Source organism: Heloderma suspectum, chromosome 2 (assembly GCF_057233095.1).
Source record: "Heloderma suspectum isolate Gila_16-S chromosome 2, 16-S_ref, whole genome shotgun sequence".
Lineage (NCBI taxonomy): Eukaryota > Metazoa > Chordata > Lepidosauria > Squamata > Helodermatidae > Heloderma > Heloderma suspectum.
The window spans coordinates 178,957,504-178,983,683 of NC_139459.1; the positions used below are offsets into that span (position 1 = coordinate 178,957,504).

At 48.3% G+C, this 26,180-nt stretch overlaps 1 protein-coding gene across 23 annotated transcripts in view; it reads left to right on the plus strand.

The window, feature by feature from the left end:
- HDAC7 (histone deacetylase 7) overlaps positions 1 to 26,180 on the plus strand; it is a 242,137-nt gene that overhangs the window by 171,953 nt on the left and 44,004 nt on the right. For all 23 annotated transcript variants that reach the window (XM_084836476.1, XM_084836480.1, XM_084836477.1 and 20 more), the window contains 9 exons: positions 11,101 to 11,203; positions 13,696 to 13,811; positions 16,417 to 16,539; positions 17,437 to 17,546; positions 18,972 to 19,094; positions 20,282 to 20,456; positions 22,490 to 22,698; positions 23,402 to 23,602; positions 24,892 to 25,126. In XM_084836476.1, the coding sequence (XP_084692602.1) occupies positions 11,101 to 11,203; positions 13,696 to 13,811; positions 16,417 to 16,539; positions 17,437 to 17,546; positions 18,972 to 19,094; positions 20,282 to 20,456; positions 22,490 to 22,698; positions 23,402 to 23,602; positions 24,892 to 25,126 (1,395 nt within the window). The remainder of the gene's footprint in view (positions 1 to 11,100; positions 11,204 to 13,695; positions 13,812 to 16,416; positions 16,540 to 17,436; positions 17,547 to 18,971; positions 19,095 to 20,281; positions 20,457 to 22,489; positions 22,699 to 23,401; positions 23,603 to 24,891; positions 25,127 to 26,180) is intronic.

Consider the following 26,180-nt stretch of genomic DNA (forward strand, 5'->3'; position numbering starts at 1 on the left):
TGTAGAGTGTGGGTGCAGAACCTCTTTCAGCCTGAGGACCAAATTACATTTTGGAGAAGCTGTTGGGGGCTGCATTCCAGTGGTGGGAGGGCTCAAAGGGAGAGGGGCCAAAATCCAAAAAACAATGCCAGCGTGTTTTAGCTTGAAGCTCTTGGCAGCAGTAACTAAGCCTTCGGACAGGCATGTCAACCTTTTAGAATAGCGGGGAAAACTGCACAAAAGCTGGGAGACCACCAAATGATCAGTGGTCAAGGGAAGGCGGGTGGGGCCAAGGGAAGGGGGCATGGCCATCTGGGGAACCTTAGAGGGCCAGATTTGGCCCTCGGGCCTAAAGTTCTGCACCCCTGATGTAGAGAGACACCTGCTGTGCTTTTGAATGGGAACACAACGTGTAGATAATTAACAAGCATGGGATGCACAGCAGTAGCATCCACACTGCAAAACAAACAAACAAATCATCCTGAACATGGAGTGCCAGCATGTGGGAATGCCTGTGGAAGTAAAGGGACAAGGGTTTGCACATCCCTAATAATATGTGAAAGAGATCTGCCCCGAAGTTATTGTGCAGATAAGAAAAAAGAACTTCAGCATCTGGTGGCACTGTAAAGATGAACAAATGTAGTATTGCATAAGGTTTTGTGTGCCAGTGCCCCCTTCATCAGCTGCGTCTGATGCCTCCAAATGTTGATGTCACAATAAATTTGCTCTTGGAACAGGAATGTGGCTTTATTGCATACAGCCAAAGGCCTTTACAACCTCTCAGTTGGTTGTTACATAATTAACTGTCAAGCATTGTAATGATGCCTAATAGTCATAAAACTGGCCATTATTAAAATCAAGAGTAAAATGCCATAAATTTAAAAAATCAGTATCAGAGATAAACCGTACTGACATTCATTTATTTTAACCAGTAACAGAACTTGTTAAGAAAATTCAAAAGTAGTTTCTTAGCTGCTATGGCAAACAGTGCCACCATGCAGGTGATATAAAACTGATCATCCATAAAAAGTTCAATCGCAATATCTTACGGTGTTTTATCTGTGCATCTTTTAAAGCTGCAGTCCTAAACCCACTTACCTGGGAGTAAGCCCCACTGAACGCAGTGAGACTTACTTCTGAGGGGACGTGTATAGGTTTGTGCTGTAAGGCTACAACCCTGTGCTTGCTTAGTTGCGTGGAAATCGGTAGGGCTTGTCTCTGAGTAGACATGTATTGGACTTCACTGTGAACTACCACAACATTGCTTGCTGCAATAAACTAGCACTGCTACCCCTCTGGAATTGGGACAAAAAAACCCAAACACCTTGTGTATGCATAGATGAGAGGAAGTAATTCATGAAACAGTCCCTTCTCAGATTATTGTGTGTTGTTTGGTTTTAATTTTTGTGAACCGCCCAGAGAGCTTCGGCTATTGGGCGGTATAGAAATGAAATAAATAAAATAAATAAATTGATGAACCAGTGGCAGCTCCCTATGCTGGGCACTTCTTTTTTCACAAACCCTCCTGGAATATGGTGTGGGTTTTTTTAATTGAATGGTTCACACCTCCTGCACTAACATGTTGTCATGAATTGAGACTTTTTTCTACATTGGGGGTCTTTTAGACCCCAGTGCCTCGGATGTGCAATGTTTCATTTGTCCACCTTAATTGGGGTTTAAGTGATCCCATTGGCCTTTTTGCGAAACTCTTTAATGTAAAACACATAGATTATACAGAGGGAGGGAGGGAGGAGGAAGAGAGTTGAAACACCACAGAGCAGCCTTCCCCAAGCTGGTGCCCTCCAGATGTTTTGGACTACAGCTTCCATCAGCCACAGCCAACATCATCGGGGATTACGGGACTTGTAGTCCAGAGCATCTGGAGGGCACCAGCTTCGGGAGGGCTGCCACAAAACAAGATAATTCCTGGAGTATGAAATGGCACAGATTAAGGGACGGGGTGGGATGGAATCACATAGCGCTGGGCTGAAACTCCACCTGCCCTTTCGCAGCCTCTTTGTTTCCCTGCGGTTTCCCTGCAGAGGCAGTTGCCTCTGTCATTGGGTTGCTGAGAATTCCTCTGAAATTTCTGAGGGCACAGGGCTTCGGTGCTTACCTCACTGTAAGGAAATGGCCAAGGGGGGGGGGGGTGCGCGCGCGCGCGCTCTTTTACCATTTCTCTCCCCCCACCCCCACCCCCTTCTGTCCTTACAGCCTCTGCGGCTGCTTGAGCATCCTTGAAAGCCCCCCCAGAGAACTTCGGCAGGACTTCCTCCCTTGGGGCTCCCCTGTACTGCTGCCTGCTGAGTGCCTGAAAGCTGAGCGAGGAATCACTGTGATCTTCCTTAACTATTTTTCCTCTTGTTGTTAAAAGGACTTTTAATAACAACAAAGCAAAACCAAAAATGCCCCTCTCCGCTTTCAGGCACACAGGCAGCAGCACAAGGAAGCCCCAAGGGAGGAAGTCTTGCCGAAGTCCTCCAGGGGGGCTTTCCAAGAAGGTGAAGCAGCTGGAGAGGCTGCAAGGACAGAAGCGGGGTGGGGCAGGGGTAAAAGAAAGAGCACCCCCACTGCCCTCAGCCGCCTCCTTACAGTAAGGTAAGCACTGAAGCCCTGCGCCCTCAGCAATTTCTCCGAAATTTTCACCCCATCCACAAATTTCCAGGCGCAGTTTCTTTTTGCCCGTCCCCCTCAACGAACGGTTGCAAATAAATGGATCGAAACATTTGGCACAGCGCTGGAATTACATATCTTTTTTTTTTAGTATATTTCTAAGGAGTTTTGTTGTGACTCCAAATGCATAAGGAGGGTAAACCAGGAAACAGGAGAAAATGAAAACAAGCAAACCACCCTCCTTTTCCTCCAGTGCTATTTTTCTCAGACCCTCCTATCACTAATTCCATCTCTTCCTGTCTGTCTGGAATGCAGGAATCCTGATAAGGCTGGCTGAACATTGCTCTAGCACTGTGTGCGTATGTACGCACATGGTGGTTTTTTAAAAATAAAAAATGTGCAGATATCATCACACACACACACACACACACACACCCCGCAATCCCACCAGCATTGAGAAACTTGTCAACCAAGGGCTTGTCTGCTTTTGTAACAGCAGATGCTGCCTGCAGCGCTGATTTGAGGGAGATAAACTTGTCAGGGAACGGCTGTCGGTGCCGCTCGAACTGTGCTGCTTCGAAATTCCACTGCTGCAGCATCGTGGAATGCAACAAAATGTTTGCTGGTCAGGCATCTTGCCTTCTTTACTCAGTCTCCGTTTTGTGGAATGCAAAACTTTTCTCTTTCCCTCCGTCTGCCCGCCTACCCCTGGGATGCTGTTAAGTTGTGCGCAGTCCTCAGGTGCACGCTGGCTGTATCAAAAATTCTGCGGCTAGGTAACGAGATGAGCCGGATGGGTAAATTCCCCTTAATGGCAGTGACAAATCAATAATTTAACAGAAGACACTAAGTCATGAGGTGTTTCAAGCCGAGGTGCTCTTTATCCGAGAACATTAAGAATGGCGGCAGGAGGAAATCATAGAATCATAGAATAGTAGGGTTGGAAGGAGCCTACAGGGCCATCGAGTCCAACCCCCTGCTCAATGCAGGAATCCAAGTCAGAGCATCCCTGACAGATGGCTGTCCAGCCTCGCCTTGAATGCCTCCAGCGTGGGAGAGCCCACCACCGCCCTAGGTAATGGGTTCCATTGCCGTATTGCCCTAACAGTCAGGAAGTTTTTCTTGATGTTCAGCCGGAATCTGGCTTCCTGTAACTTGTGTCTCTTCAGTACTCAGCCTTAATCCACCACTGTGGCACAGACAGGGAGAGCACAGAAATGCAGAGGGTCTGGAGATCTCAGGGATTTGCACTCCCCTGAGAAGGGATTGTAACTCAGCAGTAGAGCACCTGATCTGCATGCAGGAGATCCCAGGTTCAATCCCCAACATTTCCAGCTGAAGATTGGGTGATGGAGGATAAGGCTATCCATAAGGCTCACGGAGGATACAGCTATCGATGGCTACTAGTCATGACGGCTATATATTACCTCCAGTATTGGAGGCAGTATGCAGGGGAATAGGAGTGGGATGATGCTGTTGTGCTCATGTCCTGCTTGTGGGCTTCCCATTGGGGCAGCTGGTTGGCCACTGTGCAAACAGAATGCTGGACTAGATGGGCCTTTGGTCTGATCCAGCAGGTTGGATCTACTGCCAGTCAGAGTGGAGAGTACTGAGCTAGAGGGACAAGTAGCTTGTCACAAGGCAGATTCTTGTGTCCAGTGAAGAGTCCAAGCTTCACCTCTCTTTTTCAGGATTGTGGAAAAGCTGTTCTTAACAAGAGAAGCCCAGTTTTTATAACCTCAAACTATCTCCCGTAGAAACAAACTTCCCCCCTACCGCTGTTTTTAATTTCTCATTGGGATTTGATCTTCCATACTGCCAGCTCATGTTGCTCGAAAGCAAGTCCTGTTGCATTCAGTGGGGCTTCTTCTCAAGCCAGCATACATAGGATTGCAGCCTCAGATCTTCTTCTTCCGACACCCACCCGCTTTTTTGAAACCTCCGGCACTTCTGGGGAAACCCAAAGTGAGTGCCAAGAGAAGCTGAACTGAAAGATTGGTGTACATTTATGTCAGTGCAGCAGATTTGCACATCTCAGCTTATTTTGCTTGCTTCTGTTTCTGCTAATCATAGAAAGGGGCAGAACTATACAGGGCACTTAAGCCCCGACCATAGACCAGTTCTGACTCCCTCCCTCACCTCTGATAGCTGCCTACAGGTTCCGCCTTGACACACCGGGCTGGCATCAAGGGTCGGCATGGTCAGGCACTTGTCAAGGGCCCATATCCCAGCAGGGGCCCACTGACAAGAGCCCCTGGACTTGCTGCTGTCCTTCACCCTTGCAGCGTGCTTGTTCACCTGCCTCTCGCTATGGCCCAGACAGTGGTGGTGAGGAGGAGGAGCAGGAGATACCACCGTCAGCTTACTCACTGGCTCTCTGCCTGTCAAGCAAGCAAGTGGCAGCAGTGCTGACAAGAAAGAGAACAAGGAGCAAGAGCAGTTAGTGGCAATAGCTCATTGATGTTTCTTGTCTAGGGGCTCTCAAAGAACAGGGACTGGCTCTGCACAAGGCCCCAGTGTCAGAGAACTGGCTGTCCAAAGGGAAATGTGCCACTAGCCGTCTGGAGTGAGAAGCTCTGGCAACACCTTGCTGGAGGACTCCCTGTTCATTCCTACCCTCTGCGCGTGGCCTGTTGTGATCTGGATGATGTGGACACATTTGCGGCAGGCTGATATGCAAGGGAACAGGCTCCCAAGGCCAGGGAGTGTACTCTGACGCTGTTGTGTCCCTGACTGAATCGCAGCACTACAAGGCAAGGAGTGAACCATGTCGCTCACCCCGTTGCTCTGTGACAGGATATCCTGTGTCTCAGACATTCCTGGCAGAAGCCTCCCCAGGCCTGCCATGAAACCACCCAGCAAACATGTTCTAGAACTTCCCCATTCTATGTTCGACTCCATTGCTGGGCCACTCTTTAGCCATGGCTCATATATTCCTGGAGTGGCATGATTGCTGCTTCCCAAGGCTTGGTTCTCATGCCGCTCCAGGGAAGAAGGAGGCACGGCAGGGGCGTTGTTAGGCCTGGGCCCATGGGGAAAGGAGGGAGCCTGAAATTGTGGGCCGGGTAGATGATGTCACCCAGATCGCAGGGGAAGTGCTGCCATGGCTAAGCACCTACACACCCACCCGTCTGGCATAATTCTAGGTTTCCTGAGAAGTGTGGGGCATAGACCCAAGAATTGGCAGCCACAGTGCTCCGGTAACTTAGGAACCAGAGACCCCAGAGCGGCCTAGTGATGAAGCCATTCCCGTGAGCTGGTCCTGGAGTCTTCTTGCCAGGAGGTGTCTAGGCAGGCCTGGGTGCCTTGCTGCGGGAATGCTTTTAGGTACAGGGTGTCCTGTCTGAGTTAAGAGGAATGAACTACATGGCCCACGAGCTCCCTCACATCACTGTGACTCATCTCTGTGACTGCACTGCTGGTAATGTTGACGCTAGTGCCAAGCCATTGTCGTTTAGTTTACTCTTGCCTAGCTGATTTTTATTTTTTAAATTCTGTTGGGGGTCGGGTGGGGAGGAGAAGATTGGAATCGTGGGGTCCTGGGGAGAGGGGTCCTGCTCGGAATCTCCCCCGCTGCAACCTGTCTGCCTGCTATTCTCAGCGGGAGGAATGGTGCCAATGAGAACTTTCTTCCCATTGCAAACAGGAGGTGGAAGGGAGGGAGGTTTAGGTTTAAGTTTAACTATGGAATTCACTTCCACAAGGGGTAGGGATGGCCACCCGTTTGGATGGCATTAAAAGGGGACTGGGCAAATTCTTGGAGGAGAAGGCTATCCATGGTTACTAGTCCTGATGGCTATATGCTCCCTCCAGTATCAGAGGCAGTATGCCTATGTATGCTAGGTGCTGTGGAACATGGGTGGGATGGTGCTGTTGCATTCATGTCCTGCTTGTGGGTTTCCCACGGGCAGCTGCTTGGCCTCTGTGTCAAGAGCATGCTGGACTAGGTGGACCCATGGTCTGACCCAGCAGGGCTCTTCTTATGTTCTTAATTGGGATCATCCAACTGGAGATTCCAGAGATGGAACCTGGGGCTTTTCTCCATGCAAAATGTGTACCTGCCCCCAGCACTGAGATCTGTGCTCCCAACCACCATCACCTCTGTTGTGACCACTCTCACCTCCGCAGCAGGCCCTTTGGGCCACCTTGGGGTCTCCTCTTTATTAGGGCATCCGTACTTCCTCTTCCTCAGCATCCCAGAGAAGTGGCTGCCTCCCCACTTTGCCCAAAGCCCAGAGACAGTCATGATGGACGGACAGTGCCCCTGCCTGGAGCATCCACACAATGAAATTTCCCAACTTATACAAAAAGCAACCGTCTCGGCCGTAAGGAAGAATCCAAAATCCATATAATGTCCTAGTCAGGTACATCCTGACTACGACAACCTGTCAGCCTTGTTTTTCTTTCTTTCCTCCTATTCCTGTCTCCTTCTCAGTCACCCCCACCGCTCTGGCCAACCTGCTTTTTGTAACATCTTACCTGATTAAGAGATCTGGAGGTCTCGGAAGCTTGCACATTTTTTTGTGATCCTTGAGTTGGCATAATAAAGATATTACACTATGTGGACAATAGATTTGTTTCTTGAAAAGGAGAAGTTGGAAGGACAAGCGTATGGAGCAGTTTTTAGGCTGATCTTCAAGGAAACTGATGGGTGGCCCGGCCTCAAAGCAGGCAGATTTGACTCTCTTGCATTTCTTAGATTTCATGGTTAATGTTGGTAGTGGCGGCCATGGCATCAGTCTCCATATGCTCCATGCCATCTAGCGTCCAGCTCTGGAAGTGCACCTTCCTGCGATGTTGGCTTCTGCAAAATCGGTTTTCCTTCCTTAAAATTGCTGTTTTTTGAAAAGCTTCTCCTTTCGTCTCAGCCCACCTGATATGCCGCTTTCCTCTCTGAGCGAAGCTGTATTGTTCTTCCAGAGCAGGTGTTCCCCAGCCCCCACACATTCAGAAATGGAGAGTGGCTGCCTCTCCCATCGCTTTACAAAGATGGAGATGCGAACCTTCAGACAAACAGTTGATACCCAGGTGCGATCAGGAGAGAAATCTTGTGAACTCTGGAAGAGTTTCTGGAATCAGAACTTCCATGAAACAGATATTCTGTGCGCATGAGCATGCATATACATACGAAGGGATGTGTGTGTTGGTTTCAACATAATCCCATACATCTATCAGGCAAAGGAATGATTCCCAAAGTTACACCTGGTGTTTTTAAAAAATAAATATATATTTAAAAAATAGCAATGACTGCAGCCCTGGAAATCATGGAATCTTCATAAAATCATGAGAAATTAAATCATAGGCTGGCACATGTTTTTCCCCCAGCTGGATACTATTTGTTCTGTTTCAGATGGTGGTGGTGGTATTGTATGTAGATCAAATCTCCTGCTTCACACAATTATACTGTATGGGTTTGATCCTAAAAAAACTGTATTCCTTAACAAAAGTGGGGGAAACCCTAAGAAATAACATAATATGAATGGGAGAGACCGGACCTAGCTACATTGCCTGTGAAAAGGCCCTACGTGTCCTAGCTGATCACAAGCTGAACATGAGCCAGTAGTGTGATGCAGCTGCTAAAACAGCAAATGCAGTCTCAGGCTGTATGAACAGGAGCATATTGTGTGGATAGAGCAAGAGAAGTAATACTTCCCACACTATTCTATGCTGGTCAGACCACAGCTTGAGTACTGTGTCCAGTTCTGGGTGCCACATTTTAGGAAGGAATTGACAAACTAGAGCATATCCAGAGTAGAGTTGTCAGAGAAATCCACAATAGAATCAAATGAGTTCAGATTTCTATGAATCCAACCAGTGGATTCCACAGCAGACCGGCTTTTTCTGAGTCGCACGGATTCCGTGGACTTGCAGACCAATTTTTTTTTTTTTTAACTTTCTGGAATTTTATGCAAGTTTAGTCTTAGAAAAATAAACAAAAAATACACATTTCCCCCATGAAAATGTGTTTAGGGGAGGGGGATTTGCACATTTTTGCAAGTGCGAATTTGCGCATATTTGGGAAACTGGGGAAAATCTGATTCCGTCAATGAGAGGATGATGGAATGAAAAGCACCTGATAACCCACGAAATGCACACAGAGTGGATTTTTCAAAATCGATACATCCGTAGTCCAGAGTAGTGTCACTAGAATGGTGAGTGGTCCGGGAGCCATGTCCTATGAGGAATGGTTGAACGAGAGCTGAATAAGTTTCGCTTTGAGAAGTGAAGGTTTAAGGGGAGACATGATAGCTGTCATCAAATATCTGATGGGCTGTCATGTAGAAGAGGGAGCAGGCTGGTTTTCTAAACTAATGGGTGGGAATTGCAAGGAAGGAGATTTTGGTGAAACGTCAGGAAAAGCTTCCTAACGGTAAGAGCTGTTTGACAGTGGAAGAGATGGCTTCAGGAGGTAGTGGGCTCTTTTTCGCTGAAGATATTTAAGGAGAGGCTGGGTGGCCATGTGTCAGGGATGGTGTAGTTGCAAGATTCCTGCAGTGAGCCGGGGGTTGGACTAGATGATCTCTAAGCCCCTTTCTAACCATGATTCTATAGTAAAAAGATGCAGATGTCATGTTAAGCTTACTTACAGTAACTATGCTGGTTCCCTGTAAGCCTTAGAAGACAGGAAGCTACATATTGCTTGATGAACAATTGAACAAGGTCTGGGAAATTGTAGGGTTGACAAAAAGAAAAAAACAAGACACTTTTGCTACATAAAACTGAAAGAAGAGAGTATAAAAAGCTTCTTTATATTCAATTGAAACCCCTTTTACCTCTTACTGGAATGAGAGATTCATTACAAATTATGATATTACCTTAATTAATAATGATGTTACATTAATTAATGATGATGTTACCTTAAATTATGATGTTACCTTAATGACCCTTATGAGTCATAGCAAGTTTTGGTTAAGAAACAACATCTCGTATAAGTACTGAATTTGCTGTAGAAGATTCTTTTTGTTTCTTAGGTCTCTGCTCACATCTCATTCTGTGTTACTAAAACTATTTGGGAGTCACAGAAGAGGTAGATGGGAAGATGCACATTAATTTGAAATGTCTATATCTTCTGACAGAGGATGGCAGACTTATCCTTTTTGTGAATGAGTTCTGTATCAAGTGGAGCTGCAATGTTGCCTGTGCTACGTTTTGTTTTGTTTTTTAAATCCAAAATGTCATTTAAAAACAAATATATATGCCAGTCATACTCATAATGACCCTGTGAGCTAGGCCAGTAAGATTCCCATTTTACAGATGGAGGAACTGGGGCTGGGAGACTAAGATGGGCCCTTGATCATCCAGGTCCTCAGCTGAGAAGTCTGTCAACTAAGCCTCCTTGGTCCAAGGCCAACGCTGTCATCCATCACAAAAGCTTGCTGGCTGGTTGTGTCGTGATGTGGCCCATTTAAAACACCTTTCTTTATTGCTACATTGCGTTAATCTTGACAGGCTTACACATGAACTCTCTCTCGTGCGCGCGCACACACACACGCACACGCGTATATCCTTGGGCATCAGAGGAGGACAGTTCAAAGATCTGCTAAGTGATAAATGCCTGGGAATTCCCCGCAGCCACTTCCCACACTTGTCAGCGCCTTGAAGTTGGAATTGCAGCCAAGCATCACGGCGCAGCTCATGCGGCAAGATCTTCCTCGTGGAGACATAGGGTTGTATCCGGTGTTAGTCTAACTTGAGTTGCATTCATTTCAATGGGCCTACTCTAAGGAGGACTAACATGGGATAAAGCCCCCAGGAAGGGTGACATCATCCAAGCCCAAGCTGTGGGTTCCCCCTCCCCACATTTAGAATAATAAGGAACGTCAAAGTGTTCCAAGTCCTCAATAAGTTGGTGTTGTGTCATGTGTGTGTCTCCCCCCCCCCCCCCGGCTCTTTGATGTCTCATGGGTGTCCTTAGGGAGAAGCAGCAGGGCCTGCTGCCTTACTGTGTCTCTCGGTAACCAGCTGTCTTTGGAATTGTGATGATCGAAGCAGGGTAGCCCCTGCATAGACCTGGAAACCCCTCCCTCACTTCATTATGATGCAGGGAGTACCGGGTCTGCAGCTGCATCCCATAGAGCCACACACATCCCACCTGGAGTCATAGAATAATAGAATAGTAGGGTTGGAACGGGCCTGTAAGACCATCAAGTCCAACCCCGTCCCCTTGCCCAGTGCAGGAATCTAAGTCAGCATATGAAGGGACAGCTGAGGATGTTGAGAAGCTTGCCCCTTATTATATCAGGCCTCATAGCCAATCCAGGGGCCGGAGGAATTTCCCTATGGGGAAAGGCTAAAGCATTTGGGTCTTAGTTTAAGGCAACCTTCCCCAAACTGCTGCCCTTCAGATGTTTTGGACTTTGACTCCCATCAGCCCCTGCCAGCATGGCCAATGGCCAATGGTGCCTGGAGTTGTAATCCAAAACATCTGGAGGGCACCCGGTTGCCTATGCCTGACTTAAGTGGGGACACAATGGATGTTTACAACCAGCTGCCATTTTTGCCCCGCAGGTGCTGTAGCAAGTATGGTCGTGAAGCAAAAATTGGCAGAGGTCATCCTGAAAAAACAGCAAGCCGCTCTGGAAAGGACCAACGCTCCCGTCATGCCATACAGGTGATCTGGCTATAGCCACATGTCTTGCAAATAGCCACCTTGAATGCAATTTTGGGCAGAAAGATGGGATATGAATGAATTAAAATGCATGAATTAAAATGAATAAAAACGCACGTACACTGTGGACCTCAGTCCATAAACCAGCCTTCCCCAACCTGGCACCCTCCTGATGGGTTGGACTACAATGCCCATGCCTCCTGAGGATGATGGGGCTTGTAGTCTAACCCATCGGGAGGGCCCCAGGTTGAGGGAGGCTGCTCTTAAAAACGGAACCCTTGGGATGTGAAAGAGGGATGGTTTGACTACTGCTGTCCTGCTGGTTGGGTTGATTTTATACCATGGATTGTACCCTGGTTTACCCAGATCATGGGCATCTTTCGGCGTTCTCCTGCTTCTCACTCAGTGCCCGCCCTGCATCTGTACGGTGAATGTAAAACCTCCTTTCTCTAGAATGTACATTCTGAGTGAATACAATCCTATGTATCCCGACCTTTGAGTAAAGTGGAGACTGATTTCCAAGTAAGCGTGCGTAGGATTGTGTTTCATTTCTATCCTTCTTTTTTAGACGTATTCTTATGCACTTTGTTTCGCAGCCCTGTAATCTGCTGCCTTCTAGATTCCGTGGGTGTTAACTGTGCTAGGAAACCTGAGCCAGTGAACACCCCTGGGATCTTGATTTGCATGTCTAGTATTACATCTCCAGCTCTCTGGCCTTTTGCAGCTGCTACCGTTTCTGTGCCTGTGTCATGCAGGTGAGTTGGCCACACCTCCAGTCACCTGTTTTCACCTCCGTTGTTACACCCTTTGCTAGAGTAGTTGCATGTTCAGTACTCAACAGTGGTGTCATAAAAGAGGAGCCAGTCATATGCATGCAAACACACTGTGGGTGATTCTTATTTCTTGTAGCCCTAGTCAGGTGAGTCTTTGTGAAAAGAGGTACTTCTGATCCTCCTGGTTAGAGCTATTAGTCATTACACACACGTTAGAAACTTTTTTTAAAAAAGTTAGTGTTACAAGGGAGGCAGTTCTGGCAGCCTTCCCCAACCTATGTGTTGGACTACAACTCCCATCTTCCCTGAAGGGTGCCAGGTTGGGGAGTCTGCTCTAAGGGCGATGGGTGGCAGGGTTCAGTAGTTAGAAATAATTAAGCTGTGATTCTCTGCACACTAATGCAGGAATCAATCCTGTTGAACTCAGCGGGACTTAATCCTGAGTAATGCACACTGCAACCAGCTTCATATATTCCTATAATGCAGGTATGCAGAACATCAGCCCCAGGGGCCAGATCCAACCCTCTGGGGTTCCCCAGAAGGCCATGCCCCATTTTGCTCTACCCCCCTTTCCCCAGCCACCCATCATTTGGTGTTTTTCCAGCTTTTGTGCAGGTTTCCCCCATTCTAAAAGGTTGAAATGGCTCTCCTAAGGCTTAGTTACTGGCAGTCAGAGCTTTAAGCTATAGTATGCTGCATTTTTGACCTTCAGCCCCGCCCACCACTGGAATGTGTCTCCGGAGAGCTTCTCCGAAATGAAATTTCTATAACTATAGAAATCACTATAGCACTTTTCCTAAGTCCTCAAAGCACTTCACATTCTTTCAGCTGGCCTGAACAACTATCCTGTAAGGTAAGCCAGCATTTCCTTATTATCAGTGCAGGGCTGAGGCAGATGGATAGTGATGTGGAGAAAGACAAGTGTTCTGAAGAAAGTGGTATGAAGAGGCAGCGTTGCTCATGATGTGTCCGAACACATTTCTTTTGTTCCACTGTCTTCTGTGGTTAAACATGCTCGGCAGGTTTTCTGAAAAAGATACTATCGACACCTACAAGGCCTGTTTACTCCCCAAACCGAGTCCTGCAATGTAAGCCAAGATTTTCACAAGGGGATGATGTCATACTTGGAGAGAAAGCTGAAAGAAACACCCAGTGTTTCATTAATTTGTTCTTTCATCCTGTAGTGTTCTATGACGTAATCTCTACAGTTTTTAAATTGGGGGCTGGAGAGATTTTGGTGTGGAATTAAAAGTTTGGGAATTGAGTCATAAGCCATAGATCTGTATCTCAAGTGAGCCTAATAAATCTGATCCATTAATCACATCAGAAGACCTAAACCCAGCCCGCTTGGACATCTCAAACTGGATGTATGTCCTTTGTACTTCTGTGGAAACTAAGTTGCAACCCAGCCTTTCTCCAAACTGGTGCCTCCAGATGTGTTGGACTTCAGCTCCCATCAGCCCCAGCCAGCATGGCCGAGCTGGTGCTGTGTGTGCATAAGGTCACAGGCATCTCCAGTTAAAAGGGGCATACGTGCTTTTATAAATGAATACATAATACCGTCTTCGACACCATCAACGATTGTCTGTTTCCAGCGGTGGTTCACATCGGAGGTCAGATCTGAACTGGAGACTTCCCTGGCTCCCAAGCCATACCCTTAACCACTATGCTGCTCTGACCCAAAAATGCCAATAGCAAATCTCTTTCTTCTCCTTCATCCAGGTCTTTTGAGCCAATGGAACATGAAGGTGCAGCCAACCCTTTGCTTCCCAGCTTCTTTCCACCCATCTCCAACAGCCCTGGGGACTCTCCGGAGCACTTTCCACTAAGGAAAACAGGTGAGGGAGCAGAGCTAGGGATGCCACATGAGTCACCCAGTGGGGGTGGGGGTGGACACAGCCTTGCTATTCTTGCGTCGCTAACAGCAGCTTGGTCTGATCTGCAGAGATCACTCGGTGAAGCTTTCCGTGGCATAGATATAAACAGGAGCAGCATCTGCATCTTAGAGTGCTGCTATGCCTGTTGGGTTGATCGGATAAACAAGGGTAATAGGGAGAAAGCAGTGAAGAGGTTCCAGCTGGTGTGGAAGCATAGAATGATCTAGGGTGAAAGCCTGGGGGCATTTAGAATGCATGCTAGTAGCTTGTCATATTATTTGCTGCTGGCACATATACAGGTTGCGACAGAGTGATGGGAAGCAGGGCCCGCTCCATCAGCTCTGCCTAGAGATCAGCTCCATTTGGCTCCTCCTCTCCCCCAACTGTTTCCATTCCACCTGGTCATTATAAGAACCACAGTGTAATTTTTAAGAACGAGTGCCTGAGTTTGCTCTTTTTCCTCTTCCTGCCTCATCCCTTTTTTCCTTTTGTGTCATGCTTTTTGATTGTAAACCTGTTGGCAGGGACTATCTTCCTCCTGCTTTTTTTTTTTTTTCCAATTGGTCTTACGTATGCTACTCTGGGAGTATTTTTGGCCAAAGAGTGGGGTAAAAAATACTTTTAATAATAATAATAATAATAAAATAATAATTATACGGGGGGGGGGTACATTGTTCATACCATGCTCCATCCTCGCTCAAGAGTGTGCTCCTCCTTAGAGGACAGCTCAGTGGTAAAGCACATGCTTTGCATGAAGAAAGTCTGTGGTTCAGTTCCCAACATTGGCAGTAAAAAGGTTTTCAGGTAGCAGGGCTAGGAAGGGCCTCTGTCAAGAGACCTTGGAGAGATGCTATCAGCTGTAGTAAACAGTACTGGGTTGGGTGGCCCACTAGTCTGAGTTGATGCAAGGCAGTTCCATATAGTAAGATCCATTACAGGTGTTTTCATTGGTAAGTAGGCACGCTCTAACATCTTGCAGTGTTCTGATTGGAGCATCTTTAATTTGGGTGATGGAGGACAGGACGAGCATGTGTGAATTCCGTAGAGTCACAGAGGTCTAATGAGGCAAATGCAGTGTTTAATAATAATAATAATAATAATAATAATAATAATAATAATAATAGAAACAAGGAAAGAAATGGAAACTGAAACTGAAACTACTGTTGTGCCGATATTCATTTGTTTCATTTATTTAAAATATTTCTAGGCAGCCTTTCAGGGCAAGAGCTCTCCCAAGGCGGCTTGCAGAATAAAGTTCCATACAGTAAAAAAACCCAGCAAAACTAAATAAATAAGTAAATCAGATGAATAATCAAGCACCCACAATAAAACCTCTAGCCTAGACAGTAATACAAATCTAAAATCCAATTGCAGCTAAAAACCCAGAACAGTCCAATAAAACATAATTGGGACAAGGCTAGAGAAAACACGCCAGTCTTCAGGGCCTGCAACGATGGGGCCTGCCAGATGTCAGTTATTTAGTTTATGACTATACTTTCAAGTTATTTTTACCACCTTGGAAGTTTGGATTTTCTGCTTCAGGCACTACCAGGGATCCATCCGTTTTGTCTGGCCTTGGGACCACCAACCCTGCATCTCTCCTGACTTGGGCAGTGGGGAGGAGGGGAGGCCTGTGGCAAATGGTTCCAGGTTCAATCTCTGACATCTCCGGGCAGAGCTGGGCAAGGCTCCTGCCTCAAACCCAGGGGAAGAGCCACTGCCCGTCAGAGTTGGCTATGCCAAGCTAGAGGGACCCGTGGTCTGATGCAGAATAAGGCAGCTTCCCCTGTTTTATTTATTTATTTTATTTATTTATTACATTTCTATACCGCCCAATAGCCAAAGCTGTCTGGGCGGTTCACAAACATTAAAACCACGAAGTATAACATAGAACAATATAAAATATAATAGCATAAAATTACAGTATAAAAGTACAACCATAATAAAACCTAACAGCAATGCAGAGATTTAAAATGCAGACTTAAAACAGCAGAGTTAAAAGACTAAAATGCTGGGAAAATAAAAAGGTCTTTTCCTGGAACCAAAAGGAGTACGACATAGGCACCAGGCGAACCTCTCTAGGGAGCTCATTCCATAACTGGGGGGCCACAGCAGAAAAGGCCCTCTTCCTAGACAAAAGGGTAAAGGAAGATTTCCAGGCGCAGATAGGACTGCTACTCCTGTCCTTGAACTGTTTCTATTCCAGCATGTTATAAGAACTTTATAACTAACAATTAGTAAGTTTGCTTTTCCTCCTGTGCATGCGTGCATTGTGTCTTTTAGATTGTAAACCTTGGGGCAGGGACTGTCTTATTATTAATCTTTATAAGCAACTCTGGGAGCTGTTTTCAGCTGTTCCTCTGACCTTGCACTGAGCTTGTCTTGCCGGAGTGAAAGATGCTCTTCCCGTCAGTGATGAGCTGGCGAGGGCACTTTCTCAACTGTGGGCGCCAGGTCCCCAGAGCTTCCCAGAGACCGCTGCCAAAAACAACTTGGCCAAGCTAGATGGACGCTTGCTGAGGCCCACAGGGCAACCCTCACGTTCTGATATCTGTGTTTGCTTCAGCATCGGAGCCCAACCTGAAGCTGCGCTATAAGGCAAAGAAGGCTGGCGAGCGGCGCAAGAACCCACTGACCCGCAAGGAGAGCGCCCCCCCTTCCTTGAAGAGGCGTCCGCCGGAAGCCATTGGTGAGAGGAACACTGTGAAAGGGATTTTGGAGACAGGGAGTTTGCCCTGGAGCAGCCTCCCCCAACCTGCCTCCCTCCATGCCTGTTGGACTACATCACCCATCACCCACAGCCAGCATGATGGGAGTTGTAGTCCAACATGTGTGGAGGGTGCCAGGTTGGGGAGGGCTGCTTGAGAAAACCTGCTGCAGCCAGGATGCTTCAGATACAGTTCCAGATGTTTACCGTTTAGGCATTTGCCATCACTGGAGTTGTGATGGGCCGGGGGCTAGCTTGTGCTGGGGCTGAGCTGAAGCAAGTTTATTTGAGATCACGCTCCAATTAGCTGGCTGGAACCCTGAACAGGAGCACTCCACACTCCAAATACCTAGGCTGTATCTAAGACATATGGTGGTCCTCCAGTTCCCCACCAACTGGGTACTGCTGGGGTGTCAAAACTCAGCACTGCAGGCCAAATCTGGCCCGCCTGGGGTCCCACTCCGGCTCTCTCGGCTTCCCAGAAGGCCACACCCTCTTTCCCCTGACTTCCAATTGTTTGATGGTTTCAGAGCTTTTGCATGTTTTTTTCCCCATTCTGAAAGGTTGCAATGTCTTTCTGAAGGCTTTGTTACTGGCAGTCAGAGCTTTAAATGAAAATACGCTGGCAGTAGGAGCTTTTCTATACTGGCAGTAGGAGCTGTAAACTAAAATATGTTGGTATTTTGGCCCTTTTGCTTTTGACTCCCATCCACCACTGGAATTCAGCTCCTGGCAGGTTCTCCGAAACTGACTTCAGCCCTTGGGCTGGAACAGGTTCGACACACCTGGGCATACCTGACCCCTTGTTTTCCCCCTTGACGTTGCCTCTCCTAGCCATCCTGCATCCAAAGCCTTGTGTGTGTTCTTTCTCCCCTGCAGATTCATCTCCCAGCAGCAGCAGCACCCCGGTGTCCGGGTGCAGTTCGCCCAATGACAGCCTGGTGCCTGAACACGGGGCCGTGCCAGCTGCGACCAGCCTTGCACAAGAGGTACGGACCACCTCTGACCACAGATGGGGGTATAAGATCCCCCCTCTTAACATCTGTGATTAGGCCTGCATGATCAGTAAGCCAACAGTGCCTTCATCAAGAACAGACTTGAAAATAAACACTCACCAGGTCCCCTATGGCTGGTCGAAACCACCTCTAGATGACCAGGTTGTGGAAACGTTTGTAAACTGGAAACCTGCTGGCTTCATGTTTTAAGTGAAGAAAGCACAGATTAAATTAAACCTGCCTTGATGGTGCTATGCAGCCCTCTACAATTGGTGCTGAATAGTTTGGGTTCTTCCTCTTTCCTTTTAAAGATTTATTTATTAAACTTGTATCCTGAACTTACCCGGGTCTTGCAGGAGTCTCCCATCCAAGGAACTGGCCAGATCCAAACCTGCTTAGCTTCAGCAGTGCTGCAGCCTCAGGTGCACCCAGACCTGTTTGGCAAATTTTAAATACATTGCAAACATGTACGTGCCTCTTCCGGCTGGCCTTCAGCGTGCCAAATTGCTAAGCTTCTTGTTTTCTCTCTAATCTTATCTACTGCAGTTACGTAAAACAAAATATTTTTTCTAGCTGTTATTGTGAGGAAGGGCCATAGTTCAGGGGTCGAGCACACACTTTTCATGCAAAAGGTCCCAAATTCAATCCCCGGCATTTCCAAGTAGGGCTGGGAAAGACTCCTGCCTGAAACTCTGGATAGCCGCTGCTCATGTGTAGACAGTACTGAGCTGGATGGACCCACGCTCTGACTCCGTATAAGGCAGCTCCCTGGGTTTACATTTTATGGTTGATGGCATCATCTCTCGTTGTTAGCTGCCTTGGATGCTTTTAGAAGGAAGGAGGAATGAAAAAGCTTAAATAAATAAATGTGGCCAACTTTTCCTGGCTTTCAGAGGACCAAACTGGTGGAAAGCAGGAAGGGAGGGAGAAAATGTTTTCCTCTACAACTGCATGCAAATTCATGTATGCAAAACGTATCATTGCACTGATCCCTTTGCTAAAACCAGTTCTCTTGTGTAATACTTGGCAGTAGCTGGGTGGATGTGCATCAAAGGGTGGAAGTGGACCCAAGAGATTCAACTAGGATCAAAATTGCACCATACTTTCTAGCTTCAAGGAATTATTTTTGATTTCAGCATCTGCTAAGGGACTACTGCATGTGGAGGATTCCGGGAAGTGCTCTCAGGCACACCCACCTCATGCAGACCGTGTGGCCCAAGGGGTCTCTCTAAGTGCTTTTGTGAACTGAGCGGGGGCCACAGAAAACTTCCCAGAATCCTCTGCAACATGGCAGTGGTTCTATGGCAAGCGGACATTGGGTTCCCTTGGTGAAAGAGTCAGTGCGACATGGGTTTCCCTGAACGTTTTGAAAACCACTGAAACTGGTGAATGCTCTCTTCTTCTCTCTCTTTGGTGCAGACGCCGCTAGCTCAGCTCCTGAGGAAGCAAGAGAGCTCGTTGGCCCATTTTGCTCTTCAGACCACTGGCTCCCTCCCAGCTCTCACCCTTGGGCTTCCAGCCACGTCTGCAGCATCTGCCAGGGTATGTCTTAAAGGGACCGTGGCAAGGGGAAGGAGGAGGATGCAAGAGCTTGGAGGAGGAAATTCACACTCCATCCTGAGGACTGTATGTAGGCTTACCGGCAAAAGCCTCAAGACATTTTTGTTACCTTTTTTTACGGGAGATTCTCTTTGGGTGGGGCTTGAGTCTAAGACAGCCTTCCCCAACCTGGAGCCTTCTAGATGTTTTGGACTACAACTCCCATCATTGCTGACCATTGCCCATGCTGGATGATGGGAGTTGTAGTCCAAAACATCTAGAGGGGGGAGCCAGGTTGGGGAAAGCTGCCCTAGGATGACTGGAAGAGCAGCCTCGATAGTGGACAAAATAACAAGAGCTCATGAAATCCAAAGCTGGAAACAGATCACAGTTTTTGAGTGAGTAGAAAGTGGCTTTAGGGGAAGGGGACACCCACTTCCCATATGCCGTCTGCAGACGGCTCTTTTGCCCCACTGCTGCTCTCCCAGTTGCCTTGCAACGGTGGTTCTCGTTCTTTGAGATGGGCGCCACTTGGGGCAAGAGGGATGGGCGCCTAGATCAAGGGCGTGGAACTTCAGGCATGGGGGCCAAATCTGGCCCTCCTGGGATCCCAATCCAGCCTTGCAGGAGTCCCCGGATGGCCACGCTCCTTTCTCCAGCCATTCCTCATTTGATGGTTTCCCAGCTTTCATGCTGTTTTTTCCCCGTTCCAAAAGATTGAAATCCCCCCCCCCCCACGCACACACACACAGCTGAGTTGCTGGCAGTGAGAGCTTCAAGCTGGTATGTTTGCCTCACCCCTTTTGCTTTTAGCCCCGCCCCTTTTGCCTTTTGGCCCTCCCACCACTGGAATTCGGCTCAAACAGCTTTTCCAAAATGGAGTTCAGCCCTTGCGCTGAAAGAGGTTCAGCGCCCCTGATGTAGAATGTGCTTTGCTGGGCTGGGCCAAGATCCAGCTCTCTTTTCAAGATAGCCAGCAACTGCCAGGCACTTGGAGGTCCACCAGAAATTGCCCAGTTGTCCATTGATGGACTGCTGTCTACCTTCTGCTGACCCTTGACCTAAACTAATCCCTGGTACCTTGGCTGTTTTTGCCCAACTCACGCCTTTTAGAATTTGGGGGGTAGGGTAAGTAGTTCAGGGCCCAGGGAAGTGTCCTTCATCCACTCTCCCTAATTCGCTCTCTGTAGGGGGATGGAGATCCCAGGACGCTCCCAGGCCTTGCGCACAAGGTGCCTGTCCTGACTGGCACTCATGCGCCCGTTTTCCTGCCAGCCAGCTTGGAGCCACATGAGCCTGGAAGCCCCCTGTCCTCTCGGCTCCAGCCAGTTATCATCCTGGAGCCACACAGTCCTCTGGTGACAGGTCTGTACGGGCCCTTCATGCTGGGGAAACGGGGAAGTGAAAAGGCTTGCCTAACACAATGTGGGATCGTGTTGAGATGGACAAAACCAGGATCGCCATTGGGTGCTCCTAGACGGGATAATCGAGGGTAGAGTAAAATGGAAGAGAGACCGTAAGAGCACAGCGTCATGGTTATTGTAGTGTTTGTGGTAATGGCTGACTTCCGTGCAGAAGAACATTACTCCCAGAAGAGGGTCGTGTGTGCTGACATCACTGGAACCTTTTCTCTGCTTGTCAGGAATCATGGTGGGGCTGTAGTTCAAAACATCTGGATGGCATGCTTACTGCAGTATTTATAATTACTTGTATTTAACCCAGCATTTCCCAACCTTGGGTGCCCAGATGTTGGACTCCAGCAATGCTGGCTGGGGAGGATGGCAGTTGTAGTCCAGCAACATCTGGGGAACCAGTGGTAGGGAAAGGTTAGTATAAAATAACCTTAAAAGATTTTTTTAAAAAAAATCTGCTTCCCAGTTCATCAAGGTTGCCTTTTTATGGTCAAAAAGCTTTTAATGTATCCAGTTAGGTGATTTTCAGTACAATATTAGATATGCCTACTCGGAGGTAAGCCCCATTGAACTCAAGTAAGTGTGTATAGGATTGGAGCTTAAGGATATAATCCTATACACCTACTTACCTGGGAGTAAGCATCATTGGATTCAGTGGGGCTTACTTTTGAGTAGACGTGTATAGGATCATAGCCCTACTTGTTCTGTTTTATTGTTTTGGTATGTGTGTGTTTTTCCAAAGCTGACCTTGACTTTGATGTTTTCTACTCCTTCCTACAATTGTCAGCAGTTTTGAAGGAGCAATGTTTAAACTATATTTTTCCTGTTTTTAACTCACAAGTCTTTCATTCTTACAGTGAACACTTTCCAAGAAAGAACAGGCCATGTTGTTAACTGTAGTGATTTTGTAAGCGAAAAGGGGCACTGGGGCGATCCAGACATAAATCCCAAATCGCTGTGCAGTCTTTATGAGAAGAAATGGAAAAATGCATGAAAGGAATTGCCGTTTTGTTATAGTTTGAGGTGCAACCCATCTCAAAACACCCCCGACCCAAATATCCTAACTAGTAATAATAACAATAAAGGGGAAGAACAGAACATGCTGAGAACTGTGGTTTGTGGTCAGCGCAGTATCCTCAACCAGCGAAGTCCACATAGAAGCAGAGACGTATCCCTAGTTTTGGGTGGATTATTCAGTGCAGACTTCAGAATTTTTCCCCCTACTCTGTGGTTTGCTTGTTTTATGCTTCGTTTTTATAATCTTGCAGACTAGAAACGTGAAAACGGAGGTGCTTTCACAAAATGATTCTTAAATGGTTTTGATGTATTGCCATCACCTGTACTGTGAGTGAAGAGATGGGGTCTCCAGCGTGGGGCCCGTGGGCACCAAGTGTTCCTGCAGACATATCTCTTGGTTCCTGCCAGACTCCCTACCTCTCCCGATTTTTATTTTATTTCTTAATAATTCTCTTTAATTACACTTAAAAAAAAAAAACTGGGAGGCTGGCATTCTGCAGTGCTGAGTGCTGCCCTCCAGTGCCATCTTTATTTGGGTTCAAAAGCCTGGTTTGTATTTTGAAGCTCAGATTCCACCTCAGTCTTTTACTTAGGGCAAGTCACTGTTCTTTTGGTCTCACCAGTTTCTGGGAAATGAGCTGTGACTGAACATGCCCACCATGGCAGGCAGTTTATGAATGGGCAAGCCAACCCCCCATGGCAGCCATTTTGTGAGAGCACCCACAACACTCTCAAAATTCTAAAAATGCCCACTGACCCCAAACACTTGGGGGTGTAGAGTCTGTTTTGGCTAGAAATGTGCATTGGGTTTTAAGAGTTGCTCTCTTTGACTGCTTCTCTTGTATCAACAGCCTTCTCAAGTGGTGACACCTTCCAGATTAAATTCTTAGCACCGCTTGAATGACTGCCCTTAAGCCTCTTTGGAGTTTTCCATTCCTGCCTTGATGCTCTTGTCTCCTCCCCTCACAGTTCCGGGGCTGGGCACAGTCCCTTTTCACTTCAGCCATTCAGTGCTTCCCCCAGAGCGGCTGTCGATGCCCACGGTACACAAGCCCTTGGGACGGACACGCTCGGAGCCCCTGCCATCCAGCCCCCGAGCTGTGCAGCAGCAGCTGGCCTACCAGCAGCACCAGGCCCTCTTTCTGGAGCGGCTGAAGCAGCAGACACAGCTGGGCAAGGTAAGGGAGTGTTGTGGTCACAGACAAACACAGCCTCTGGGCAACGTTCCTTATGCATTGTTGGTGGGGCAATGCAGAGCTGTGGGGGTACAGCAGGGGTGGGAAACCTCAGGCCCATAGGTGTAATCCAGCCCACAGAGGTTCCCCATCTGGCCCACGAAAGATTGGGCTCCCACTGTGGGCCCCCTCCCCAAGCCCTGTTGTCTGGCATGGAGGCTACTGCGGGCTTGGGGAGGAGGTGGGGAAAGGAATCCCCTTGTTATCTCTGATGATCGACCCAGTGTGACAGCTGGGGACCAAATGACATCAGAGGGTATGATCCCAACCCATGACGTCATTCGGCCCTCAGAGGGCTGCCAGCGGGGGGGTGTCATCTGGACCCTGCCCGAAACTAGTGCCCTACCTCTGGGATACACTGTAGCCACAACATCCAAGGCTCTGTATTCCTCTGGCTGTGCTTTACCGAGAGGAGAGTTAAGTTGGTCATTCATTCGTACGAGGTGGTTTTTAGATACAGGATCCCCCTTCCTGTGACTAGCAGGCATAAAATACGTTGCGCAGGATATGACATTGCGTGCAAATCGCCTTCCTTTACATAACCACATCGTGAGGCTTGGCTTTTCTCAGTGCACCAGTATGATGGTTTTAGCCTGCACAGCCCTCTGCCTGTCTCTCCCACCCACCCTCCGTCTTCCTTTCATAGCGCATGTCCAAGTCCAGCGAGAAGCCCCGGCTGCAGCAGATCCCCTCTTCCGAGGACATGGAGGCAGAGGCAGGAGGAGATTCTAGTGATCTTCCCCAGGGTCAGGTGGAGCCTTCGCCAGCAGGGGGCAGCAGCAGCAGCAAAGAGAGGGAGAGGAGCTCCAGGTTGGGTCAGCCTCAAGAAGAGCACATCCTTCAACAGGTATTGGAAGGGAACAGAGAGGTATGCCCATAGGAAAATCACATGAACACACAGAGCTGTCCATAGTTTAAAATGCTACATAAACACATGTCACGCTTTTTGCTCCTGCAGTTCTTCTCTTCTGATACCACGGGTTTAGCAGACTTATTTTGGAAATCAGTGTATGTAATGCTGGTCCTTTTAAACCACCCTTCGTTTCTGTATGTACTTACACACCCACCCAAGGAACAGGGATGATCACTGGCTGATGCAGTGGGGGATGAGGCTCTGGGGTGGGGAATCATCAGTGGCAGGATTGAGGACACATTGGCAGCAGCAGGAGAGGTAGCACAGGAGGCATCAGCATCAACTTCGGCAGTGCTTGGGGGGCAACATTTGGTAGCGTCGGGGTGGGGGGTCACGGAGGCACATGCATCCTGTGTGCCAGAGGTTATGCACCTCTGTTTTAGGGAGCAAGCCCCATTGAACACTGAGGGTAGTATCCAGTGTTGTCCTACGTAGAGTAGACCCACTGAAATGAATGAGAATTGCGTTAGTCACAACTAACTTAACTCCCATTCATTCCAGTGGCTCTATTCTATGTATGACTAACATTGGATACTACCCTGAGCCTTACTTATGAGTAAATATGCATAAGATTGCACTCTTTCTCTCACGCACACAGCAATGAGCAAGCTCCAATATGGGAGCCTCTTGTGCATCTCCCAGGAACTAATGTGGCAAGGCACCTATGAGAGTGTGATTGGCGCTCCCGACCTTGGGAACCCTCCAAAGATCTCTTCTGTTAGCCTTTCCCAACCTTGGGTCCCCAGCCGGTGGTTGCATTACAGCTTCTATCCTCTCCAGACCAGGATGACCTATGGCCAGGGGTGATGGGAGTTGTAGTACAACCACCTCTGGGGACCCACAGTTAGGAAAGGCTGCCTCTTGGCTTCACAGTCTGTCACAGAAGCAGCTCTCCCATTTGCAAGGTCTGCAGCAGGGACGGGTTTGGATTCGCCTTGAATGCTTCTGTTGTATCTCGCCATGTACTGGGCTCCTTCATCTGCCAAGTGTACTTTATTTTGCTCCTTCCTTCCTTCCTTCCTTCCGGGACGCCCAAAGCATTATGCCTGTGCCACAAGAATGCACTAGAGGGCAGCACCTACCGGCAGACTCAGTGCTGTGGCTGGCTGTGGCTTGAGGAAGCATGCTGGGAAGAGAGCAACCCCCAGCCCAGTTTTCAGAGGAAGTGGCAGACAGGAGGGGCTCCCTGTGTGATGGGGTGTCCCTCTTAATTCCGTCCACAGGCACAGTACGTCTGGGAACAGCAGCAGCAGCGCATGCAACAGCAGCAGCTTCTCCGGAGACAGCCTCCTGCTGACTCCCTGCTGATCCCAGCTGCGCGCGGAAGCCACCGACCGCTCTCCAGAGCTCATTCATCACCCGCCCCAGCCACGGCATCCCTACCAAGCCAGGACACGTCTCCCAAGGTGATCCCACTGCCAGTGCAAGAGCAGTCCAGCAAGCCACGCTTCACCACAGGTAACATATGCCAAGGGTCTCCCACACACACAAAGACACACACGTGCCCCTTTCAGATCCCCTACGGCAGATGCCAGGAGGCAAAATTGCACATGGCAGTAAACCTGGGGTTGCCACCGGAAATGGCAGCACTGTGTCAACTTCTCTTTCTCGCCTCCTGTAACATGTAATAAAACTCACCTGTTAGGTCATCGTGCTATGCTTTTGTCTCTCCACTTCTGCCCCTGTGTCACTGGCTGCTGTTGGTAGGGAGCAAAAAATGCCCCCCATTCAGGACAATGAGGTCCAGTTTACTGCACATTCCAGAGTGAAAGAACTCAATGTAGGGCTGCCAGTGAAAACAGCACCCCCGTGTTCGTTGCCGTGTGTTGTTTTACTCTCACAGTCCCTCCGTCCCAAAGCAAAAAATGTAAATAAAAAATTAGCACTTCTTTCTAATAATCTAGCACGGGGTGGACAACATGTGGCCCTCCAGATGATGTTGGACTGCACCTCCCATATTCCCTCACCATTGGCTAAGCCAGCTAGGGCTCATGGGAGTTGTAGGCCAAAACCTCTGGAGGGCCACAAGTTGCCCACTCAGTCTATTTGGCTCCAGTTTTATCCCAGGGGTCCTTTTGATTGCCCCCTACTGCAGCTTTCCCCAACCTGGTGCCCTCCAGATGTTTTGGACTTCAACTCCCGTCAGCCCTAGCCAGAACAGCCAATGGTTAGAAATGCTGGGAGTTGCAGTCCCAAACATCTGGAGGGCACCAGGTTGGGGGATGCTGCCCTACTGGGAGATGCAGTCCCAAACATCTGGAGGGCACCAGGTTGGGGGATGCTGCCCTACTGGGAGATGCAGTCCCAAACATCTGGAGGGCACCAGGTTGGGGGATGCTGCCCTACTGGGAGATGCAGTCCCAACATCTGGAGGGCACCAGGTTGGGGGATGCTGCCCTACTGGGAGATGCAGTCCCAAACATCTGGAGGGCACCAGGTTGGGGAATGGTGCTGTACTGGGAGTTGTGGAGAGAGGGAAAGAAGGGAATGAGCTTTCGTGCATAACCACATG